Source organism: Phalacrocorax aristotelis, chromosome 16 (genome assembly GCF_949628215.1).
Source record: "Phalacrocorax aristotelis chromosome 16, bGulAri2.1, whole genome shotgun sequence".
NCBI lineage: Eukaryota > Metazoa > Chordata > Aves > Suliformes > Phalacrocoracidae > Phalacrocorax > Phalacrocorax aristotelis.
In genome coordinates, this window is record NC_134291.1 from 8,672,699 (window position 1) to 8,699,688 (window position 26,990).

At 37.3% G+C, this 26,990-nt stretch overlaps 1 protein-coding gene across 9 annotated transcripts in view; it reads right to left on the minus strand.

Moving 5' to 3' along the window:
- CEP112 (centrosomal protein 112) overlaps positions 1–26,990 on the minus strand; it is a 173,385-nt gene that overhangs the window by 102,453 nt on the left and 43,942 nt on the right. For all 9 annotated transcript variants that reach the window (XR_012663397.1, XR_012663398.1, XM_075111460.1 and 6 more), the window contains 7 exons: positions 26,373–26,527; positions 25,910–26,039; positions 24,820–24,912; positions 24,173–24,232; positions 19,958–20,037; positions 3,848–3,983; positions 475–582 (listed from right to left, as the gene is read on the minus strand). Coding sequence is in view for 7 of the 9 variants with exons in the window: in XM_075111460.1 (XP_074967561.1) it covers positions 475–582; positions 3,848–3,983; positions 19,958–20,037; positions 24,173–24,232; positions 24,820–24,912; positions 25,910–26,039; positions 26,373–26,527 (762 nt within the window). In the remaining 2 variants the exon portion in view is untranslated. The remainder of the gene's footprint in view (positions 1–474; positions 583–3,847; positions 3,984–19,957; positions 20,038–24,172; positions 24,233–24,819; positions 24,913–25,909; positions 26,040–26,372; positions 26,528–26,990) is intronic.

Sequence of the window (26,990 nt, forward strand, 5' to 3'; positions counted from 1 at the left end):
CAACTTTCTTGTCTCCACCCAAACGTTTCCTGAATATTTCCCAACCCTGAAATTACATTAAAGAACATCACTATCAGTGGGCCAAAACAAGCATTCATATGAACACTCCCAGTGTTAAAAAATGATTAAAAAAGAATAAAACACTGTTTCTTGACAAGAAGAAAAACAGATAACACATTAAATAATTTCATCTGGCCATTATGAAAATAGGTGTTGCCACCTGTAGGCCTGGGAAACAACCTGGAAGAGTCAGAGGTACAAAGGACTGCAAAGAGGAAACAAAAATATTTTCTGTGTAGGCTCTTCCCCCTCCACCCCCATTGCATAAACTCCGCAATACCTATGAATTTTGCCTTTATACAAAGAACAGCAACGCACAGCAAGAACAGGATTAAGCCAGCCACAGGAACAGACCTACACCTGTGTGAGAAGACGTCTCTCCTCCCCTCCACCCAAAGCAGCAAACCAACTTACCTGTTGCTCGTATCTTTGCTTGAGCTCTTCCAATTGCCAGGAGAATTCTTTGGATTGCTTTTCCCGGAGCGATTTTGATCTGCTTAGATCTGCTTCAACCTTTTCCATCTACGTGGTAAAAGAAAGAGAATATTTAATTTATTTTTTTAAAAAAAAGGCATAGCTTGAAACGTCCTGACATTTCTACATTTGTTTGCAAACCATCAAAGACATGAATATAACTTGCTGAGAATGATAATAACACTATTTGTATGGAGTGAAAATTAATGTTCAGTGAGTACCGGATTATTAGTTACTTAAGGATATAGTGATCACCTACACTGCGCCACTCCCTGATTACAAAGTATTGACTCAGTTTTCCACTTGACAGTGATGAGCACCCCATCAAAATTAAGTGAACATTTTTTCTAGACATATTTAAGACTCAAATATATTTCACCTAAAAATATTGCCTGCGGAAATTCAAGGGAAATCATGTGTGAGTCAGTGCACAAACTACACATTTGAAGTAAGTTTACATTAAATCAGTAAAATAACTTAAAAGAGAATTCTTTGGCTGCAAGTAAAGTTCTCTGAAGATAGTCATCGCCTGTGAATAATGAGTCCCACAGATTCCAGCACACAGCATCAAGGAAGCAATTTCATAACGCAATTAACAAAGGCTTTTGTATCAAAAGCACAACTGCTAGCTGTACATCGGGCCTGTTTCCAGGGGAGCATATATATACACACACACACAGTACTACGCTGCAGTACACACTCATCAGTTACTTCTAGATCTAGATCCCAACAGAAGCAGCAAATAAACTGTCTCCCTAAAAAAGACAGAAAAGGGGTGTAGCTGTCAGGAGGACCAGCGCTGCCACAAGTCCATCTGCTGTACCAAAAGAAGAAACGCATGAATTCCTGAACTACAAGCCAAAATCCTGTTTGGCCTGAGGGAGTGCTCTGTCTTCAACAGATGTCTCTGCCAATTGGCCCGGACATCACTTCGAAGCCAGGGGAAGAGGAGAAAAGACAGTACTCAGAGTGGGAAAAGCATTTTATTAGAAAATACTGCAGCAAGAGAGGAAGATATAGGGCTAGGAATAGTTGGCCAGATAGAAAGCGGAAAAATAAAATAGAAAGGAACAAGTTATTCTTCCAGTAGCTCTTGAACCTCACTTGTACTACCTGCTATTGAGAAAAGGCACTTAAATATTTTATGAATAATTTCTTCAGCCTCTGAACTTACTCAAATTGCATGTCCGTAGCCATATTTTATTCAGCTCAATAAAAGCCAGAAAAACAGAAGATCTTGTTACTTTATTAAAGGAATTTTATTTTTAAGAGAATGAAAACCTTCTAAAAAGTGAGATACTAAAACCATACGCAAAGATACTTTAACTCTACTGGCTTTTGTCATTAGGTCACATTAGTATACTTCCTACAAGTGCAATGAAGGCTCTTGATCATTATTTGCCAAACCCAGGAAACACTAGATCTAAGGTACCGTAACAGAGTCTATGTATTGTTTCTCTTTCTGCTAAGTTATTATTAGGAAAATTGCAGGTCTTACAGTCAGAAATGTACCACTCGCCCACCAATGGGCATCAGGTGACTCTTAATAAGCATAAGCTTGACAAAATAGGAAGCAGAGGGAAAAAAAAAAATCACAGAGCCCAACTAATGAATCAAATATCGATTACAAGAACTGAAAATGCCAGGCCCCATCCTACTTATCTCCATAATTAACTTTACCACACCCCAAAAAATGGTTTTAGAAGCCCAATATTTCTAGTGTAGTTAGAAGTGCAGTGTTGCTATAGCCACTACAGTCTTTGTTTTACAAGTAAGAAGTTCCACCTCATCACAAAAACCAAGAATTACCCAACATGTGACAATCTAACAGGTGATTTATCTAAAGAGTATGTGTGTGCAGAAGAATGAGAAAGGACAAAGCTATGAAGACGGCTTCAGTAGTGCTTCTTTGATGTATTTCCTTGAACCTTACTTCCTGTAGAACAGTACTGCTCAATCGTACAATCTCAGGTACTGTCTCTGTACTTTAGCATGCAAGTAGGGACAGAATAAACCCATGGCTGATTCTTGGAGTACAGCAAAATTTATTTTCAAAATTTCCCACAGAAATATTCTGAAAGACATTTTCAGTCATTTTTAAATTACAATTACCTTTAAGTTTTCCAAATTCTTTCGCGTGTTTCTTTTTTGTTTTGGATTGGTTTTTTTTTTGCTGGGGTTTTTTAAGTGAATGAAACTATTATTAGTGTTTCGAGAATTAGACTATAGCCCTCATGGAGCGGAGGTAAGATATTACTTTAAGTCATCATGAAGAAGTTGGAGAAGAGTCTCACAGCACAGAAAATGTCAGATTGAAGTTGTAGGATTTGTTGTATTGTCCTGATAGGTCTTGTTTGCAGAACAAATCTTGCTTTTAGAAGTTTGTTCTTGCCTTTTATATTTCCAAATTCTAGTATTTGCTATCTGCATGAGTCTTAAAAATACCAACAATGCCTGCCTTACCTTCTCGCTTTAGTTGAAGATTTTCAGAAAAACACTTCACGAGAACAACAAAGAGAGAACTTGTTAAATTATAAACCAGCATCCTTAGAAACCCACGACAATATCAGATTGCAGCATCCTACTGTCAACAGCGAGGTTTGGTTATAATAGGGGAGGCTGGAAAATTGCGTATACAGTCAGGTGGAATTACAGGCTTGAAATATGTTGAGAGATTTCAACCACATGAGCAAGTTACTCCCTTCTCTGCCCTTCTTTTTGATCACCTGTCACTTGCTCCTTATTTCACTCATTGTGCCGCGTTTGTAAAATCCCAATGACAACAAGTTTAACTACTGTTTGCCCCATAAGGAATTTAAGACACTAAAGTCGTTTTACTGAAATTCCTGCTACTAATTTTCAGGGACAGAAACAGGGATTTTTCTGTCCTCTGCACATGCCTGCCAGCAGCCACAATGGCTCTGTCCCTGTTTAGGCTCAAACTGATTACAAGACCTCATTAACGGAAGACAGAGTCGTTCTGAAAAGAGTAGGAAGAGACACACATTTAGGTGGAAAATTACAAACGCTATTCCATAGGGGTATATAAACTAACGCTTTATACTCTCACTCCTGAAAAATCCCTAATCAGTATCATAACCGCAGATATCTTTATAACAATGACAATTCTGGCTTTGTTAGAAAGATGAAACATCTGCTAACATCCCTTTTTGACTTGCTAGCAAAGACACTACATTCTGAAAGATTTTGATGTAGCACTCTCAAGTGAAGCATGTTTCTGGCATTATAAGATCAGAATATGCTATCCTACTGAGACAGAGTTTCAGAAAGGCTGGCATTGTGACCTTCTCACCTGCTGTTTCATTTCAGCATAGACTTTTTCTGAGTTCAGCTCCACCTGCCGCTTAAACTCCTCCAGGGCAGCATCTGCCTGCTGGGCCTGCAGCCTCTGTACCTCTGTCACCCGAGTCAGCTGCTCCTCCTTCTCCCTAGAAAGTGACAGAAAATTTTCAGAGTTCAAGTATCAAATAAAAGAACAAGTGTGCTAGTGTAAAAGAGAGGCCTTTAACCCTATCAGTTTAAAATAGTATTCAGATTTCAATTTCCTGTCCCAGCTTCTGCCAAACTTCCCTTAGCAATACTTTGAAGAAGGGAATAGAAGGCTAGAGTTATTTTCGCTTTCTCTCATTGAATTTCGCACACCTAAACATGGCGTTTGTAGCTTACGACAATGCCTCCGTCTTCAAAGTCTGCATGAGTTGAATGTTTTACTACCCGCTGTATAACCCCCCTTTTTTGATCTCGCCTTTAAAAGTATATTGCCCCCCCAATATTTAAATGAATTCCTTTTAGCATGATCATCTTCTCCCATTAAAAACAAACAAAAAAATTATCCCAGTGCCATCTTTGCTCAGACGAGATGCAGGATTATTCACTGCTTGGCATATATCTAAATGCAAAGCAGGGTAATGCGTGACATATGGTACCTTCTTAATCTATTAGAAACCCATAATGCTGTAATAACTATTCAGCCTTTGGAGTATTAACAGATGTTAAATCTTTATGCAAAGATATTTCATATTAACAGCCTACTATTTGACATATTAATGTCAATAAATATACAGAAATTGGTTTGGGTTTCTTAAGACGTCATAGTATATAAATAGTAATGCATGTATAACTATACATGTGCATGCACATATATACAAACATCTATAAAAATAGACACATCTACCATATTGACACATTCCAGACAAAAACTGTGATAACTAGTAAATATTTAAGAAATTTTGATGCGAGTCCTCACATAGAAAACAATCCGGCAGCATTATTAACTTTCTACTACGCACCTCTATTACCGCAGGTCAGCGGAGTTGCCTGGCTGTGTTAAACCAGAGGGGAACACAATGATGCTATCGATGGCCAAAGCTGGCTCCGCCAGCAGTTGGTAACAGAAGACACATTCAAACAGACCTGTGGCTGACATTTTCATTTTACAGGCAGAGGAAGTACCTCATGATCAATTTCCCATTTTGACAGAACTTATTTCCATATAAAACCAAGAATCTGACACATAAGAGATGGAAAAGACCAGCTAATTCATCTAGTCTGTCACCTTGCCAACACTGAACTAGCTATTGCAGCACTGAGCAAGCCTTTTATAAAGGTCAGGAAGCTGCCAATCCCAAAGTTACAGTATTCACATCCTCTTCTGTGGTTTTCATACCAGACTCTGACAATGGGACAAAGAACATAATCCTACATCTTCACAAAGTGTCTGTTTGTGATGTAGGAGAGCAGGGTAATTCTATTAGCAAAGAGATCAAAGAAATGCCACAAGCCCTGGATAAGTATATTACTGTTTACTTTTACAGTTTTTTCATTATATATATTTTTTAAAAATTTATTTTGGTGCCCGACTCACAGCTGATGGAATAACTTAGACATGAGGAGACTACTATTTTCCTAACAGAGGAAAGAAAATACCTTTCTTACCCAGCAGAAACTGGAGCAAAACAGAACAAAACCCTGTATCACATTTTTGGTTTTGTGTTCATAGCAGAGCGTGTGCAAATTTTTTTCAAATTTGCTAGAGCGCTTCCATCACCCCTACACAGGTATCTTTCATTTCTACTGTCATAGCCATTCCACTTTCTAAACTCCTTTGAGGCGGAAGCATATCTGTACATTAATCTAAGTTACCACAGTCTCCATTCATTTACAAGACACATAAAATAAAGAATAAAAATTACACAGCAAAAAGTCCCAACAACAAAATAATCCTTTTTTTTTTTTCCCCATCTACATCCAACTGGCAAAAAGAGTGTTTAGGATTCAGATTTCTACTGCAGAGGATCCAAAAGATCAAAATTGCAAGTACAAAAATCCTCAGACACTCGGAACGGGCACACCAGCGACGTCTCCAGAGCTAAAAATGATAAACTGATGAGCTAGTTCTGCACCAGCTCTAGCTGCAACGGCATTTGGCTCAATTATTCCCTTGAAACCCATGTACTAGGGAGCTGCTGAATATAGAAGTTTTTCAGTTAATAGCTGTTTGATACTGAATTACAGTGAGCACATCGTTCCCCACTCCCACGATAAAAACTACCAGCAGTTCACAAGAAAGAATATATTGAGAGGATGAACTATCTTCCCAGAGCTACGTTCGGCACAACACCCTGATACAGAAGATGGGAGCCGGGAGCAGCACAATTCACCAGCAGAGCACTGTCCACATGTGTCACCTTGGAGGAAACACTGAGAGAGGAAACCTCAACTTCTCCTCCCAGAGATCCTTAATTCAGTTATGGGCACTGCATAACAAGTCTCCCTCCCTGCAAAATACATCTAATACTTCCGACCCATGCTGGAAAAAAATCCAAAACCCGAAGCCTGTTCAAACATATACACACTGATAAGTGTCAGGAGACATTGGAACAACATTTTTTGTCCAATCAGATGGAAATGCAACAAATGTAAATGTAAAAGGACAAGATGCCAGTCCTCGTGCTGCTAGTGAGCCTCCAAATTTATACATCTTCTTCCCAAGGAATATATTTTTACTTGGAAATATTATGATGTAAACTTTTAAGAATCTGGTTTTATGCACCTTCCTTACCTTTAAGGACTTAATCCCATTAATAGATGCAACAGCTCATTACAACCAGGAATAAAACTTCATTTAAGGATGTGTGAGCTAGCTCTACTTTTTGTGCAGTTGAGATTTGTACAGAAGCTTAGAAAACATTTACAACAATGACCATGGTTCACAAATATAGGAAAAGCTCTACTTTTTCTTCCCAAGACACTGAGCAATGTGCCTTGCATGAAGCACTAAAATATTCACTTTGAAGATTATTTTTTTCAGTTGGACTAGTTGTGGGGGCCGAATACAATACAAGTATATCACTTAAATCCCCTAAAGCTGAGCCGGCTGGAATATAAAAATGGGGTGAATTTACTCTTTGGCCCCAATTTAAAAAGCAGCAAATTCCTCTTGTTTCAGCATATAAAGGATACGGCAACAGAATTAGCAATCTTATACAGCACAAACCATCTCAGTGAAAGTTGACTATGAAGTCCAGAATTGCAATTTCAGAAAGCAGCACTCTGAAGTGCACTGATAAATGGAAAATATAAACATCTTACACTCTTCCTCTTCATGCTTAATCATACATATTTTCCTTGCTTCATAAAATGACTTCCAAGAGGTAACAAGTAAACACAGTAAGACATTACAGCATTGCAAGTCAAGTTAATGAAACACAGGGCAATCCAGTGATTTACATGAGAGGTTAAATAAACTCAAGATGTCCCAGCAAATGCGGTATGAACAAGCATTGGCACTTGCAAGGTTCCCACCATTCCCTGTACGAAAGCTAGGGCTGACCAACAGCAAGCAAGAACAGGGATGCACCTGTCTCGGTCACAGCCTCTTCAATAAATTAGAACATTTTAGACGGCATGTAAGCATACAGATGTACAAAATGTGTACCTCCATGAGCCACATGTGGACAACTTCTGTGGACAGCAAGTTTCACATCTCATTACCAAATCTGTGCACAAGCACCCTGTGCGTAGTTCAGAGAGTTTTTCAGTGATGAAAAATAACTAGATTGTGAATATCCTGATGTTTTCTTATAAAAACTATACCAGGCTGAATAAGCTTCTGAAACTTAGATTCTGATGGACTCCACAAGTGGGAGAGGCTTCACTCTTTATCTATCACAGGTTAGTATGACTCTGGTTTTATGCCTGTGGATAAAAATGAATCTTGCTCTGTAAGGTTGAGGCACAGAAAAGCAGAGTAATGGCTGAGCCTTCAGTCCCACTGATGAAGCCAAGATCTTCAGCCAGTGACCTGCTCGGAGGCCAGGTTCTCCTACTGATTACCTTGATGATCCCACATTACATATATGCACTGACCCTATGTATTTAGATCTGCTGTACACACAAGGTTTTGCCCATTCCTTCTTCTCTTCCCCAAACATTAATACTTCTGAGGGAAAACTGCTTCACTACCCCACCAAACTGCAAACTATTGACTTGCTGGAAGGCAGCTGAAGGAGGATATTGCTGAGTTTGTTTCTAAGCAGCTTTCCTTTTTGTTTGTTGACTCAAGAAAAAAATTTACTCTTTACTAACCTATGCTGAAACAAAATCCATGATCACCATTTATATAGTCAATTTAGATTTTAAAAAGCCCTATAGAAACACATGTTCCCAAAGGAGGAGGCAGCTCGCTAGACAATGTAATACCCAGGATACTGAGTAGCTAAAAACATAACCACTGTCAAAACATGAATGATCTGCCCATGCAAAAACAAAATTCAGGAAATCTACCTCAGCATCGCTTGTATATAAGTTACAGGCATAAGTACTCGTCCAGTGTACGGACACATATGTTTCCATATACAAAGTCTTTTATAAGTGATGCCATGATCTTGCTCCTCATCTCAGAGACTCTCTGAGGTGCTCTGAGGGCACGGAGGTGCCCTGATACTGGCGGAACTCCACATGAAAGCAGCAGTTTATTGATTGATAGCCAAATGCGAGACCCATGACACCACTTTTTAGCTGGGTGCGATAACCATTAAAAACCACTCCACCCAACAGCCCTTCTAATCTAACTTCCAGAATGCAGACTATTTCAACTACATAATAATGTATTAAGGCCTAAAGTATCATGTATTTGTAAAAAGAAGGGGTTACTGGTTTAGTTTAGTGTTACAGAAAAACGCTTCAGTAGTAATAACAATTCTCTGAAATACACAAAACCCCCAATTTTACTTCTGCTCTACTATTTTTAATAAACAGTGACAGTTAAGTAACAGCTTTCTGTGTAAATTACATATTGGGCCTAAATGCACCCGTCTTAGCTGTGGTTAGAGTATCTCGCTGTAGAGGCGGTTATTACCAGCGAACAATGAGGAACAACGAGGGTTCTCCTACAACACGAACGCCCAGACATATGGAATATGTGCAGAACGCTTCTTTTTGGTGTGGAGAGGAAGAAAGACAGTGTGAAGTCATTCAAGCGGAATGATAACTAAACCAAAGCCAGATCAAAGGAACGAAGAAGAAAGACTGAAATGTGAAGCTGAAATATTTATTGCCTTCAAAACATCATCCCTATCATGTCCCTGGGCACTTTAATATTTCGAAGTTGTTAGAAAGCATTCTAACTTGTTTCATCATTTCAAAGAAATAAAGCCAAAAATGTAAAGTAGAGAACAATTTTATCTTTCGTTCCCTGATTTTTAAGGGATAAGATGAGCTTGTCTTTATGAGAAAAAGCACAAATCCACTTATAAGTTGTTTACAGTTTGCATAATTTGAGATGTTAACATCAAAAAGCTGGTCTGCATTCCTTCAAGTAAGCTATAACAATGAATGACATTTACAATACAATTACTATTTTAAACTATATATTTATGTTTTAAATAAATCATGAGATAACATTAACAAACTAAACCACTACTTAAAGCTGTTAATGAATTTAGACTAAATAATATTCCGTGTGTGTATATCACACTTCTGGGAAATAAGAAGAATAAGGCATTACTTTCAAAATTAATGGCTCACAAATTAACTAGACATCGGTTAAGCACATAATAATGATTATAACTATTTCTCATTATAATAATGACAGGGTACTGTTGTGCTAGGTGCTTTGCAAACAGCATAAAACAGCAACTGCAAAATGATGAATGAGATGTGGGTTAAAAGGCTGGGTAAGTGTTGTAGATGTGGCTGGAAAGGAAAATGTTATAATTTTGCTCAACACTGCAGAAACTGTCTACAAGATTTAGATACACCACATATACGAAAGGCCACAGAGGCTCAGTTATCAAGAGAGGAGGATTAGAACAGAGATTAATAGTCATGGCTTTTACGTGCTGAGATGACAGCTAAACCTCAACAAGGAGAAGATGGAGAGGAGAATTAGAGAGACAGGTGTAGATAATGGCTTAGATAAAAGGAGACAAGACTTGTAATTAAAAGGTGGACCATAAAGTCAGCAGCACAGAGAGTAAATAGATTCATGAGATACCCAGAAGAGGTGCAAAGAAGGAAAAGATAGGGATCAGAGAACAGTGCTGTGGCACAGAAAGCTGGAGGCAAATAAACTAAACTATCTGAAGGACGAAGTACAGGAGAGATCACCGAGCAGAGGAGGAGAGCCAGGCAAGAAGAATCACTTAATACTACCAAAGAACAGCCCAAGATGTGTTATGAGTGGCACAGCCAACAGCAGTTGGCAAATCAAAGACGACAAGGATGAAATAACAGTATTAAGACTGTCTCAAATTTTGCCAGTACAGAATTCTAAATGAAACATCTAACTAATTACTTCAGCTTAAAGCATGCCAGATTTATTATTTCAAAGAGGTGCTGATAAAAACACCCTGGGACAAAAAGCCTTTAAGAAAATAAATTATTTCCCACCAAACCTATTTCTCTTCTACCCTTAGACAATCATGGCTACACTACCAAATACCAGTTCTGAATAAGCAAGTAAAGAATCCAAAAAGCAAGCATATCACTTGCCTGTACAAGGAGGTACAAGGATACAGCATTCATTCTGTCATCCAACATATTTAAGGTAACTATTTTTATGGCTAAAATAATTGTACTATTATAGTTTAGGATGGATAACACAGTAACTCAAAACTGAGGAATAATGAGTATTTACTCAGCTCATCAATTTCTTCTTTCTAAGGGGCTGGTATGGTGGACATGGGTTTTCACTCCCCTCCCCACCCCCACAAAAGTACTATCTGACATATTACATTTAATTCCTCGATGAAGGTTGTGTTATTGATGAAGCTGGAGGAAAGTTCTACAAAGCACGTAAAAAGCAGAAGTAAACTTAAGATTACCAAGGGTAATTGAAGTCTAGCAATTTTAATCATCCAACAACAACAACAAAAGGAACAAAGTCATTCCTTGTACTATTTCTGTAGATAGTTTTTAACTGACCCAAAAAAGGTGACAGCCTGAAACATTTCATGCTTATTAAAAATCAGTAATTGAATTCAATCATCTGTAAGACTTTCTTTAGCCAGCCAAAGGGTCTTCTCATTTCATCAGTGTTTTGGGAACTATATAGTCTTGGAACATACTGCACTTAATCTGGAAGATACGCCTATGTAAAAGGGAAGCCTTTTGGAATAAAAAGGGAACAATTCTGACATTTGTGTTAACTACTTTTATATTCATTCAGGGAGGTCAAAATCTGTAGCCCTTAACTATATTAATTATTAGAATAGCAATTTACAGCAGTTAACCTAAGTGTTATAGCATGAGACATGGATGCTGTTCATCTCACAAAGCAATACTTTTCATTTCACCCAGCTATATATTATGTTGAAGCATCTTCATAGTTGATATCAATAAAAAGGTGTCATATGATATCTCTACAACCATCCTGAGTGACATAGCAGTCCCATAGACAAGGATTAAAAATGAGCTGTTACTTTTTTCTGTACAACTGAAGCTTCCTTTAAATACATATTTCATTATTGCCAGTAGGTCTCCAAAGAAACTGGTGAAAGAAAATGAAAGGCTGTAAATAGTTAATAGAACACTCTATTTTTTCTTTTAAGTGAGACTATTAAATAAAGCTACCACATTTTTTTGTCCCCTGTTCATACTTTACATTGTGCCCCCTAGAGTGAGGGTTATGTCAGCATGTTCACTAGGGCTAAAGGAATGTTTACAATATGCTGGAAACTTTGACTGGTTTTGCTCTAAAAGGTTTCAGATGCTCAAACAGAGCACCAACTGGAGAACAGCTGGCTGTTTTTCCACTGACTCTTAGAGGAATAAAAAAAAAAAAAACCAACACCAAAAACACACAGCCCTGTTTTAAAGAGTAAAATTATACCCAAACTCTTCAGCTACTTGACATCACCACTGGTTTTAAATCACAAAGTTTGCTTTTTTCATCGTATTGCAACTGTTGCCACAAGACAACACTAAACATTTTAACAAAGAGAATGATGAACACAACGAGCATGACTATAAACCCTTAACAATGCTCTTTATTGCAACATTTGGAATTAAAGACAATGCCTTCTCATATTTCTTTAATTATTTCCGGCTTTAAATAGTAATAGCTTTTCCATTCCTACAAGAATTCCTCCACACACAAGTACTTCATTTTTAAGGAAAACCGGAATTAACTACAGGAACACAGCTACACTTAGGCAATTATCCTAAAAATATTAACGACAAGTAATTATTCAGAATCTGGATTCAACTTTGAGGAGCAAGAAAGGGAAAAAAAAATCAACTTGTGGTTAAAGCTATCACTCCATTTATTTATTTATCGTCGTATTGAAGATTACCACGCGGTTGTACTTCTCTGTGTGCAGTGGCGTTTATGACATCCACCACCACAGCAAGTCCATACACCACCATCCACACGGTACTATTCTGAAGAAGCTGTTTAAAAACTAAGTTCTCAAGCGGTTTGGTATCATTCAATTCTCAAAACCCACTGTAACTGACAGGTTTTTAAAGATACAACTCCTGTATACTTTGAAAGTCCAAATCTAGCTTTGTTTTTTTTTGAATATTGGGATCCAACACAACAGTAAATTTCAAATAATGCAACTGTAACCTGCAAAACAAAATGAAATCATATTAACTATGTATTATATCTCCTTCTGTCATCTATTTTCAAGCCTTTATTTTTCCTTGCCTTCATGTGTTTCCCTCTTTATTATCTCAGAAGCATTATGTATACCATCTATTTCTCTCAGATTTACATACCCTTATTTCTTCTACATTGTTCCTTTTATGATAATACAGAGAAAAGAAAAATCATATAAACACCATGGGAACTTTACATGAGATTAGCAATCTCAAAGACTAAGACACCTTTACATAAAACTTCTGGTGCTAAAATTTGGTACATTTTTACATATTCTGAACACAGCAAAATGAGCCTTTCAGGCCAAATCTGGGCCTTCTCTTTGTATATCAAAGAAAGTAGACAATGAAAAATGAGTCATCACACCGCCATCGCTGTAGGAAAATGTAGAACGGAGACTCTGCAAGGGACCGTCTTGCCCTGGTCCCATTTTTGTCTTGTCCCCATTTCACCAACCCAGGGGATCCGTGGAGAATGCCAGGCAGAACGCCTGCTGGGGGCGGGCAAGGAGTCTCAGAAAAAGAAAAAAACCTTACACACACACTGAGGGTAGCGTGATAACAGGATCACAGACTCAAATCATTCCACTGCACCACAGTCAAACCAGACTAAGCCTTGTGCTTGTAAAAACGAGAGGAGATGGGAACATACTGAACCTCTGTGTAGCTGCAATCCAGGCATCCCTTTTGTCAGAGATTCAGGCTGAAGTTGCACAACAATTTTAATTACACTTCTTCTTGCAGAACATACCGACACTAGCTTCTGCTTTTCAGTAAGTGTGATATAAAAGCCATTCTCCTAAGGTTTTACAAGTATCAGAACTAAGTTTAAAACCTCAGGACAAGCCGGAGAAGAGCTCCAGCTCCATTGCTCCATGTATCTTGTGACAATGTCAGGTAGGGAACAAATGATTCAGAAGGGAGTAGAGTAACCAAATGACCGGCAAACCATAGTTCTTTGCCAAAACAGCATTTTTCCAACTTGTTTTAGTAAATACAAGCGCAGAGCAGTTTTATCAGACACTTTCTGTGAAACAAAATCTTGCAGGAGCAGTAACTGTACTGCACACAAAAGCTGAACTTTAATATATATATATATTTGTATCACTGAACTACACTTGACAAAGTCCCTAGAAATATTAGTGTCCAGCATCAGCATGTGGAGGCATAACGATTAACACAGCTATCATATTGGGAATAACAAAAAAGCAATGAAATAAGTCTTAAGTCTAGAGTGTACAGCACCATCCCCAATGAGAAATCAAGTTCTTTTCCTTGATTCTCATGTCAAGTATTCCTACGGAAAATATGTGCATGTACACAAGTACTTTTATTTTTGTATTTTACTGAACATCTACATGCATCATCTTCATGCCATGCCATTGGTTGAAAAGACTGAAACATTTTGGTCTACCATCTGAACCAAATCACAAAATACTGTGAAAACTGTACGTGCATGCTTGAGCAGCTCTTGTAGAAATACAAATCTGCTAATAGATAGGAGCAGCTTTGCTTGTTTCTGGAAAGTTGAGCCCCTCTTTCTTCCCCAAAAGAGTTTTAAACAAGTTCAGATGAAGGGTAGAGAAGCAATGGAGAAGAGAGGTGTTGCTAGTTTCTTATGTAAACAAACAATTTTATTAAGTGACTTTCAATGAACCAGCTGCTAAACATTTGCTCTGTATCATCACCACTTGCAAAGCGCTGAGATTTGGCTCCATAGGCAGGTTTAAAAAAAACGGCAAAGACTGAGAGGAAAAATGTTACGAAGCATTTAACTGTAGGTTGTGTGCATGCATTCCTTGACACTTCAGTGTTCAATTACAACGTCTGCACCTGTAGAGGTAACACTTCATCTCTCCTAACAAGACTTTTAAAAAATTGTTTCCTTCAATCACACCATAGAACAGAAGAGTAAGAACTGAGAAAAGCTATATTTCAGCAGCATAATGAAATATTATTTTGGGTATGAGACACACAAACCAAAAAGCATTAAATCAGAACCCATAATAATTTCCAGTGTGGGAGAACCATCACAAGTATTATCCTGAGAAACCAGCAGCACCAAGGTGGTCTGCACTTCCATGCAGGTGACAGATGATAACAGCCTCAACTCTTACATATGTATATAGTTTTGTCCAAAACCTCCATCTCAAGATGGGCAAACTTTATATGTCTGCACAGTCATAAAACTATTATGGACTCCAGAATGGAAGTGGTGAAACCTAAACCACATTACAACCAAGGTGGTCTAAATATATGCTGTATTCACACTTCAAAAAAGCTGGAACTATAACTATTTACTTATACAATCAAATCTTCCCTTCTTTATTGTTTCATCTTTAGCTTTTATATATTATTACTAATAATATCTTTTACAGTTTATAGCTGGACTTGACCTTCAGGGTCTTTTCCAACCTAAATGACTCTATGATTCTAATAACATATAAATGAACTTCAAACTAAATGCTGTAAAACAAACATTTCCTCCTGTACACCCGATATCCTCCTCGACACCCGTCAAGCTGGCCATTATACCTCCTACACCGATGGGATATAGAAGTACTAATAACGCACATGGCTATTCTGCTTTTCACCTCTGATCTTAAGCAACAATGTTCTAAGTTTCTCTATTTATTAGCAAATAAACGAGGCCAGCCTTAAAGTATATGCACTTCTGCTGGCTGCAAATAACGCCTGGCACAGAACCGTGGCACTTCCACGGGAAGGCTTTGGGATCATTGCTATGACTACCCTGCGAACGTTAAATTGCGAGCACAGTGTACACTTACCGCCAAGGTCCTTATTGAACATGTACTCTCACACTGGTGTTTCACGAAATTACTACTCTAATTATTTCTGAAATTTTTGCAATGACTAGGAAGACTTTTGTCTGTAGATTACAATGCTATTTTGGAGCCAAAACAAACCGCAAAAAATTATATTTTTTTAAAATAATACCTTCAATATGTCTTCAAATAATTCTATAGTGAGAGGGCTAAACTTTGTCTTGTTCTCTGAGGGCTAATTTCAGAGGTCATTATTTAGTACACCTTCTGGTGGAAAGAAATACAATTTAACATTTGTGATCAACACATCAAGCTGACTAAAGCATCAACAGCCCAGAATGCTTGCATCATTTTATGAAAACAATTCAGATACAACTTGAGAGCTTTTGTTTAGTAATTGGGATGTGTATTTACTAAAAACTGCTACTTACAGACACAGCAAGTCTTCACAGCCAGAGACTGTGCAGAACAGGTCCAAACTGAAGGGAGCTTAAATACTTACACATTTTTAAAAACACAATTATTTATTGTGGAAAAGAGGCCTTTAGACCTCTGTGTTAGGTCTTCAGAAAAGTGCATAAATCTCCCACCTGCAATTGGAACATTACTCAAGTGCAAATCAGATAAGTAAAGTTGCTTCAAAAATGATCACTGAAATTGAAATAAGAGTAAAAACAGTCAAAGAGGCTTTAACACACATGTCCCAGCCTCTATTTATAAATGGCATCAAGGCCGTGCCTGTTTTCAGTCCCTAAATTGCCACAAGTCTCTAAGCTTCTATATTTTAGTTCTTCAATGAAATGAGAAATATTTCCCTACAGTCTAGTAAATTATGAAATAATCGAATATTACAATATTAGCAGAGGCAAAATAAATAATTTTAATAATTAGGTGTCCAAATTTCACACAGCAAGACACAAGATGACAGTGTTGGACAAAGTCAGCAAGACCTTTTCTTTCTTTTTCATGTAATTTCTTCAGCCACAAATGGAAACAGATTTTTCCTTGATTTTTTTCTGTTGTATTCAACTCAGTCTGTAGTGTGACAAATTGTAATATAACTATACTTTTTTATTTCCTATTCCTCTACTTAAAATAAAACAGATAAGAACCACAGAGATTTAGCCTATTTGTAACCCACTCTCATGACATATTTTATGCAACCAAACTAAAGGGATTAGAGAAACAACCTTTCCCCTCAAGTAATTACAACAGAAGCTTTTTAAGAATACTTTGTTATTATATAAATGCAAGTTTAAATTACATTCTAGAAAAATCCTTGGAGCACTTCCTATAGTCACTTTTGCTATTAGGTGATGTCTATGACAGGCATTGCTAAACTAAATATAAAATTTATATCTACAAGTCACCACCAATAGTTATGAGTATTAGAGCAATTCTTTTGCAAAAGATCTGGTTTTGACAGAGATTTCTACCATAAACTTCAGAAGAATTAAAAAACCCAATGTTGCATAAACTATGTAGACAGATATTCTGTTTTAAAACTATGGCAACACTATTTATTTGAAGTGAAATATACTTTTAGAAACATGGATTTTACTATTCCACACAATGCCTCAAATCACTGTCATTATGCACCTCTGTGGATGTGTTTGAAACTGCAATAGCACTGTTTGCTGTCACACCACTGGAAAAATAATAATTAAAAAAACCTACTAAAATGCCTGCCACTTCCCTTTGTATGTGCTTGCAGCTGACGAGCTACTCAAGATACAATCCTGTGGCCATTTCAGAATCAAAGTCCATTCAGATCAAAGCAGTTTATGAGAAATGACTGATATACCTACTGGGTTCTGAGCTGCAATTCCACAAGGCATTGTTTCTACCGAAGATGGTGAACTATATTTTCACCCATCTCAAGGAAGATAAGGTTGTGTTCTAAAGGTTCACTGGGTCTGCATTAGCTTGTAATTACTTAATTTGATTCTGCAAATAGTCAAAGAAATACAGAAAAATAAAGCGCCTTCACATAAAACATTAGAACTTGTGGATTCATATTAATAGCAAGAGACTGTTAAAAGGACTAATTTTTTCGGCAAGGGAGGAAAAAAGCCATAAGGAAGCCATCCATTTCTGACAAAAATATTACTGCTTCTTATATATTACTTACATACATATCATATACGAACACATACTTGTGGAATCTCAATACTGTCCAGAAACATCAGTACTAAATTAATGGCTTGGTTTCCGGAAAGTCAGCCTTGCAGGATGAGCAGTTCCTCTATACTGCGCACGTGGATTCGTTCTTAACGCTCACATGCACTGACACATCCATGACCAGAAACGTACAGATGCAAGAAACAGGTTTTGCACCGGTGCTGAAATCTGAACGAACCGGCCAGCAGAATATATACTGGGTTTAGAGTAGGGCACTGTATTTCTGTAAATACAAACTTCTTTATCTTTAGGAGCACAAACCACCCCAACGATTCTGCCAACTTCTCTCTCCATCCAGCAAAAAACAGGGTGAAGGCTAATTTTTTCTATTCAATTACAAAATAATTACTTATTAGCATTACTAATTCCATTCCTAATCTTAAAATTAACCCCAAATCACTGGTATAACAGAACCAAAAGAACAGTAGTACAGATTCATTATTAAAGAGTAAGCTATCTCCAAAATTAAAACATTTTCCATTTTAAATTAGGAGGGTGATATCATTTAATATTAGAAATCCCTATGTTATTTTTCAACACCCTGAATCAAAAAATAAAAAAAGCATAACAGAAACAGAGAGCCATAGGACATGGAAGCAACCTGGGAAGAGGACAACATGAGTGGAAGTAGCTTATATTAGAAGACACTTTGAAAACCAGGAATAGGTACTAATCACTGGCTGTAGGGGAAACAGTCTAGGCATGCTTTTAATGCGTCATGCAGTCTCCAGGGCTCGTGGATCCCAGAGCCTCAGTTTTGGCTAAAGGGGGCACTCACACAAAGCACAAGGTTGGGACTGGCCTCTGCCAACATCATCATAATTTGTGGGCCCTGAAGCATCCACCACTCGACTGGGATCTTGAAACTTTAGTCTTTCAAATCCTTACTCTAACCCAAACATTAAACCTAAGCTTAGTTACCACTAGAGAACATCTGAAATGAATTATGAGCTCCTCAGCTATCTAGAGAGCTTCGCAGCACAGTGCTGGTAACTAAAAAGTGAGTTCAAAATCCACAGCACACTAACCCACTTTACAAATACTTGCCTGAAGTGGAGCACTACCATGTTTACTCTGCACTGAGAGCACCCACATGGGGAATCAATTCTGAGCAGCCAGTGGACTGTAAAGTCAGACTCATTTTGTTAACATAAATAAGTGCAGACCGACATGTTATGTGAAAGCCACGGAAGATAATTAATGCAACTACATTATCAATGAATCAGATGTTAAAATACTAAAAGATTAAATTCAGTTGATAACAATTAAATCTCCCTGAAATTATAACTAATAGTCAGTGTAAGGAATTTAAAGATTAAAAGCTAGAGTTTTTAATAATGTCTGTAGTGATTTAAGATAGTCTCTATTTATGTCAAATACCTAAGAGATTATAGAAATAAAGGAATACAGACTTCAGCCCTGTGACTTTTATTGAATAAAAGTATCTTCACAATGCCTCTATCAGCCTAGATAAGGTACATTGCAACATTTAACTGAGTAGTTTTAGCAAATAACTTCTGGTTTGTTTCAGAATAAGCTGTTTTCCTTAGAAACTATTTCCATAACTTTGAATTTAAAATGGATAAACGTATGGAAATAATATTTTACAGAGTCAAAAATGGAAGCAGCGTAACAAGAGTCGATCTTGTCATACGTGCATCTGCTGTACGTAAACCACTCCTTCGCGCAGAAAACATCAAACTTCTTGTGCCCTGATTACTTTTTTCATGTACAAGGTCAGCAAAAAAGCTGTTGCAAGTTAGTTAACGAAGTGTCTTCTGTTTGCTGCAGGCCATTTCTCTGAGCCCTCGCTACGTTTGAAAACTAAGTATTCACACAAAGAAGTGCAGTATCAAAGAGGAAAATCCACATTAAAAGTTGTAATTTATGGATCTTAAAAAGGAGAAAAAAAAAATCACAAACACCATATACTAAATCAAGTACTAATATAATTTAAATAAATACATCTTTCAAATGTATCCCTTCCTCTAAAAGAGTCCAAAGCAACTAGTCTTTAGTTTGAATTATTTGCCTACTCTGTGTCCATTCTAAACTGAAGCCCATTTTATTTATTTGACAGGGCAAGACCAGCTGCCATCATTCAGTCCTGGTTTACTCCTACCACTGGAAAGTCAACAAACTTGGGTGGCTTGGTTCTTGCTTTACTTTTTAAATTTTCATGGCTGACTAGAACTGTGAAGATGCAGCTTTACAATGGGAATATAACCCAGACAAATTATAGGAAGGTAGTTAGACGAGACAAAGCATAAGTTTATTGAACAAATTTGCCTAAAAACTGGGGATCGTTCAACAATTACTCCATAGTCACTTACTTCAAAGACTCTTCCAGTTTGCGAATTTTCTTTTGAGCATCCCCTCTTTCTTTATCAAGATCATTCCGGATGCCATGTATCTACCATTTGAAGGAAAAAAAATACCGTTATTTTAGCTAAAACAAAGTCTGATTTTAAAAAATGTTAATTATAAAAACTATTTATTTTGCATATTTCTTTTGCATTGATGTAGACAACCACCTATGCATTTCTAAAATTACATAAAGTGCAAGAATAAGGATTAACAGAGAGATGACGTATGAGAATATAGCCAATAGAGCTATATTCATCTCAAAATGAACATTACTGTCTAGAATAAAGAAATATCAGTAATTACATAAAAGTGAACTGGATTTTCTTTAGCTAACAGGAAAGCATACAGAAATCTGCCTAAAAGGATGGCATGTATTCTCTATGGTGCAGAGTTCCTACTTACCAATTCGTGAATACCCAAAGTGAACCACTTTTTATCAATACTTACAACAATAAAAATACCAAACATAACAATAGTAAATAACATTACTTTAGAATAATACATACTCGGACATTAGCTAGCTGAAGGTAGATACTCCTGAGAAAAGTAAAACTCTTCCTCAAAGTGGTTTACTACCAATGAACTTCTGACCCAGTGAAATCAAACCAGAGTGCTTGGATCATTTATATAAAACTTTTCATTTTTCCATTTTGCATCCGGACATTAAAAACACCACTTGGAAACATGGTGGTATGGCACTCTTGGGCAAGCGTACAACTAACAAACCCACAAAAGCACACAGACACCTCTAAAATGATAGAGCATCTTAGCTAACCATTATTATTCCATAGTAAACTGTGACCACGTGCTGCTTATAATATAGTGTGAATCCAGAAGAATAAGTCATCTGTCACGCCAATGGATGTGGCAAGAAATCAATCCCAGTGCAACCCGAAAGCCTCTGCATCCTCACGCAACAGAAAAAAGCTGCCCCCACGTCCTGGTTTCAGCTGGGATAGAGTTAATTTTCTTCGTAGTAGCCAGTACGAGGCTATGATTTGGATTTGTGCTGGAAACAGTGGTGGTAATGCAGAGGTGTTTTAGTTGTTGCTAAGCAGTGCTCACACTAGTCAAGGACTTTTTCAGCTCCCCATGCTCTGCCAGGGGCACAAGAAGCCAGGAGGGGACACAGCTGGGACAGTGACCCCAGCTGACCCCAGGGATGTCCCACACCGTGTGACGTCATGCTCAGCACATAGACCTGGGGGAAGGAGGAAGGGGGGACGTTCGGAGTGATGGCGTTTGTCTTCCCAAGTCACCGTTACGCGTGATGGAGCCCTGCTTTCCTGGGGATGGCTGAGCACCCATGGGAATGGCTGGGGATGGCTGAGCCCATGGGAAGCAGTGAATGAATTCCTTCTTTTGCTTTGCTTGTGTGCACGGCTTTTCCTTTACATGTTAAACTGTCTTTATCTCAACCCAGGAAGTTTCCTCACTTTTACTCTTCCAATTCTCTCCCCCATCCCACCGGGCGGGAGTGAGACAGCAGCTGTGTGGTGCTTGGTTGCTGACTGGGGCTAAACCATGACACCACGTCATCTACCTATCTCTTCCCTGTCATCTCTTACCTAGATCAGCATTAGTATACGTGTTCACTTTGAATAATCTTGCAGGATAAAAATCTTCCATATCACTAAACATGACCGCAGAACACAGCAGAGGATCGCTACTGTCTAACATCACGGGGTCCCACACCTCTCTCCATTTCCCTTTGCTCAGCCATGCTGCTTATCCCTCTTCCTTTCCACTTCCCCAAGCAAACTGTGCATTTCCAAGTAATCCTCCTCCATGCAACAGCCATTACACCAGGCATTATCTATACACACATATTATAAAAGACATTTGGCACACAACAGTGAGACAAACAGACCTCTTACATAAATATCCTAAAAATACTCAGTTATAAAAAAAACCTTTGAGGCCCTTTAATTCCCCTCTAAATGTCTGTATTCTTCCCAGTGTATTTTAGTTACCATTTAAATTTGAAACACTATTTTAATTCCTCTTAGTATTTAATTGATGCAGAATGAAAATGGCAACTTTCAAGACCTCAGAAGGAACACAGCCTAGCGATCTGAGAAATTGCTTCTCTCCCTCTAAAGCAATATAGTCACAAAAAACATTGAATGAAACCCGACTCCCACTTCCTAAATTCACTAACCAGGAGTAGACATTGTTAGGAAGAATTCTTTTCTCTAGTGCTTCTGGATCAAGAGAGGAAAGCAGCTTCAGAATTTGGCAAGCTCCCAGGCATGGTCCAAACCAAGGGTTTTCATAATATTTTTTGCCAAAGGCAGATTAAGAACGAGAGTTTGCTTTGCTTTTAGGATTGCTCAAGTAACAGTGTGTCGATGTGACATACTAAGCATGTCTTTCTTTACCAGATGGGGAGCACAGGAAATCCTTTATTCACCTACAACCATTTGCAATGTTACATACTATTAAGTCACTACAATAAAGAAAAACGTGTTTCAGTAAGCATATAGTCAGAAGCATAGGAGCACAGTCCAATGAAAAAACAAATTCAGAGATTCTCTACTATAAGCAGTTCCATGTAGGTATTTACTCCATGGAAGTCTGAATGCTTAGTTGGTTTGAAAGAGCCTCCAAACCGATGGGTTGTCTATCAGAGAGTAAAGAAGGTATTGCCAAACATGGTAAAATTGTATATATTTAACAGCTGGCTCAAGAATGGCTCTCAGGAATAATCTGTCACTGTTCTTACGCTCAGCTGAATGTTTGGAAAACAAGCAGTAGATTATTTATAAAAAGCAGGTGTTTCCTTTGCTCGTAAAACCATTTAGCCTAACTGGTTCCTGATTCAGCAGATAAGCACATTTAATCAAACAGTGACATTGAGGGTTACTACCTATTATTTGTTTGATGTTTAAATACCCTAGCAGGCAATAGCCACCGTAGGCTCATAAAGATTATTAGATAACGGGTAGGTTCTTAAGTGAACAGATTGCACCAGAGACTTCATGATTCCTTTACTTGAAGGCAAGCTTGTTTTAGTATTTTATGGGCCAATCCATACTATTTTATGGATTTATATCCATAGGTTGTTCACATGTATTTTTTCCTCCTCCTTTCTCAAAGATTTGATTTCGAAAACACAGTTACATTAAAATTTATGAATAGGCAAACTGCTGTAAAAATATCTATTAAAAATAAAGGGTCTGCTTTCTTATTTACTGATAGAGTTACAACATCAATAACTGTGCTTAATGGTGTGGAGTGATTGCAGACATGCTCTTAGCCCATGCTAAGCCTTCTCCCAAATGATCCTCAAACCTCACTCCAGAGCCACACAAGACGGACACCACTGCAGAAAGGTAATACAGGTGCATCCACCTGACTGCCCAGAATCGTAAAGATTTATAGTGTAGATGTGAGCAAGCTGATGGCATTTGGACTTGGTGCCTGGAAACATTACCAGCCATATTTAACCTGTACTTATCTGCAGAGGAAGTGAGGTATTGCACTAAATCAATGTCCACTGTACTTCAATAGCTATAAGATATCCAAATTATGCTAATTTTTTTATTTTTGACCTGCAATATTATTCCAATCCTAGGCTTTTCTTGAGGCCAACGTCATAAAAACTATGACTTGACTAAAAAGACAAATGTAGCCTAGGTTTAGACCGAAACATATCTTGGAACAAAAAGGTATTTGGCTTCAAGTCAGCAGAAGGCACTAACTCAAACAAAAAAACCTCACCACAATTCATGCTGCAAAGGTTGTTAGCAAGTGACAAGTAGCTATGATCAGAATTCATTATTTGATGTTATAAATTTGCCACATTTGGAAATGACATGTTTGATTAACATATCCTTTCAATTAAACTGGCATCTAATGCACCCTCTTACTAAACTCTGCATGAGTTGAGCATACGACATCACTAAACTTGAAGTTTAATCTGAAACCTATTTATGTTTAAAGTCTAAAAGTGTAGACAATTTGCAAAGTGCTTTATAATGAAGTGTATCTAGAATCAGAGACAATAAGTCTGTACTTTATTAGCTGTACATAAAATTGTCCTTGAATTTGTCCAATTGCCTTTCCAACACATGCTTGGATTCCAAAATTTACTACTTTGCGATTTCAGAATTTATACCTTCATCTTCTGTGTACAACAAAATTGGAAATGTGCATAAGATGGTGCATGAAAACATTACCTGTTTTTCATATACACGCTCCAAGTGAAGTTTTTCTTGTTGAAGCTTGTATTCTTGATCCTGCAAAGGAAGAGACGTGTATTCTAAATAGACAAACCACATTTTTTCTTTCATTCTCTACCACATCAACCGTGAAATGAAAGACATTGGCGGAAAAATAGACACCAAAACTCAAACAGGATTGATACACGATACAGATGTGGAACTCATTATCCTGAGATAGGAGGATTAATGTAAAAGTCTGTGGGAAGATGGAATATTGAACTGAATTGTTAAATAGCAAGAAAAATAAAAAAGGTTGAAACTTATTTTAAAATGTTTGCAGTTCAGGAAAGGAAAAAGGTATTTGTAATTCATTGACATGCTTCTCTATTGTCCATCGATACTATTTTAACATGTGAATTGCAACAAACAGTCAAAAAGTTCCTGTGAAAGTTCTGCTCTTTCCCATACAGCGATCTCTTTTAGTTATACTTTTTAAATCAATCTTTAAGCGTAAGGTGATAATTTATATATTTCTATGAATCAAATACATACAAAGATGCATGTTATACACAAGTGCATGTTAGTATGGCTGTCTAAACATTCAAATCACTGGAGAAAGTAAAAAGGGCTGGTCATTCTTGAGCAGGAAATTCAGGGCTCACCCTCAGCTGTTGCTGTCTTTGACGTTCTGAATCTTGTAATTGTTGTTTTAACAGAGACACACTATGCTGTAGTTCTTCAATTGCATCAGATGCCTGTAGGGATTTAACAGAAAGGAATTTTTGTGTTGCATTCCTCATTAGCTCTACAAATACATCTTTTGCATTTTTAAATTTATTTCTCAAAGGTGCCTGGAAATTGGAAAAATTATCAAATTGGAGGAAAAAAAACCTGTGTGAGTTTACAACTCTGGATAAGTCACTTCTGTCTGGTGAACTTAGAAATGTAAGCAAAACCACAAAAAATAACTAATAAGAAAAAAACACCTTGGGACTAAAAATTGAAAGAAAAAAATACTTTGTAAATTAAACGGACAAAAGTATCATCAAAGCTCCCAGAATTCCAGTAAATAAATAAAAAAGACCTCATTTGTCCAATGGCTCTAAGGATTAGCAGATGGTATTTAAAACATGAGCCTTTTCTACAATTATTTAACTTGAAAGTTGCATGAAACATATACTGTGTATCTACCTATTCGTATTGGTAGATATCAACCTGAAAGATGCTTTTACAGAAGGAAACAAGAATTATTACTTTTTGGCTGGAATGTATGCTTGCAGAATTTAAAAATAATTTATTAACACATAAATATTTAACATAATGTTCCATACTAAGAGGCCTGCAAGACAGTTTATTTCTGGCAAAAAATATTTTCCCTCACTGAGAGGCCTTATGAAAACATTAAGTCCTGAAGTGTGCTGAGGTTCTCTGGTATCCAGAATTTTTACAGAAGTACAAACAAAATCAGCATATTAATTGTACCTTATCTGAGTCAGCTATGGAAATACCACCCCTACGTACACATACACACATGCACACCCTGGAATTATCATCAACTTCAGAACTTCAGGTGATTTTTCAGTCAAATTTGGGAATGAAAAATTAAATCACAGGGTTTTTTTTAAACTTACGCATACAAAGAACTCAGGGAACTCAACAGTTCCTTGGATTTGTTCAAAAGCATTACATTCATATTGAGGAGACCACTTAAAAAAATAAAAATTTTAATGCCTATTATACATGGAAGCATACCTTAGCTGCAGAGAGTGCATGTTCCTGCTTTATAAAATTTATATCAACATCATATTTACTTTGTAGTTGCTGAATGTTCTCCTCAAATTTCTGTATAATATGGTCCTTGTCTTTCTGAAGTGAGCTGTGCCTACAAGTAGTAAGCAAACAGAATACAGAAATTGCTTTCATATTTTGGCATCTTACCCGCTTGGTATCAATCCTACAGAGTATTCCAGTCCACCTGCCCCACGTGCTCATTGTAACAGAGTGAAATGCTTATAAATAATGGAGAGATAACATACTACTCATGATGGTCATTTGGGTCAGTTCCAAGATGAGTTTTACATCAATTAATACATTTTCATTACAATTTTCTAATGCCAACTACCATTCACTGAGTTCTTGAAGTAAAATTAATAACGTCTGCATATGGACATTCCATATTCTTCAATGTTAAAAAGAGCAACCACTATTTAATTACCTTGCTTTCATTTCCTGAAGTTCAGAGAATACCGCCTGGTAACGTTGTTCTGCATCAGTCTTTTCTTGAGATAATTTTTGACGCTGTAAATTACTATTTTCAGCTTCAACAGTCAACTGCTGGACGCGAGCCTCCAGTTTTTTGACTGTCTGGTTCTAAAAGAAGAGATCATTGTTGAGAAAACACCAGGATAAATTATGGAATACCCCTGTTGTTATTCAGTAGCCTAAAGCAACAAGGTTCTTTGGTGGTTCAGAGACAAGAGTTATAATAGCAAAGCTGTCATCAATCACAACAGTAAATTCTGTGTAGTATATAAAAAATAAAATTAGTCTTCAAAATACGGATGCCTAATACACCGCCCCTTCCCCTCACCAAAGTAATGTGTCTTCTCCCCTAAGCAAAGTCTGTGCAACTGGTTTCTAAAGTACAAAACTTTTGAAATGGGAGAGAAGACAGATATTTCTATGAAAAACTGTAATGGAGGATAATATATGCAGAGCATTTTAGACCTTCCATTAACCAACAAGTGCATTATCACTAGCAATATGTACAACCTCATGTGGGAAACAGTATTTTGGAGGAAAAATAACCTATGTATACATATGAAAAAATATT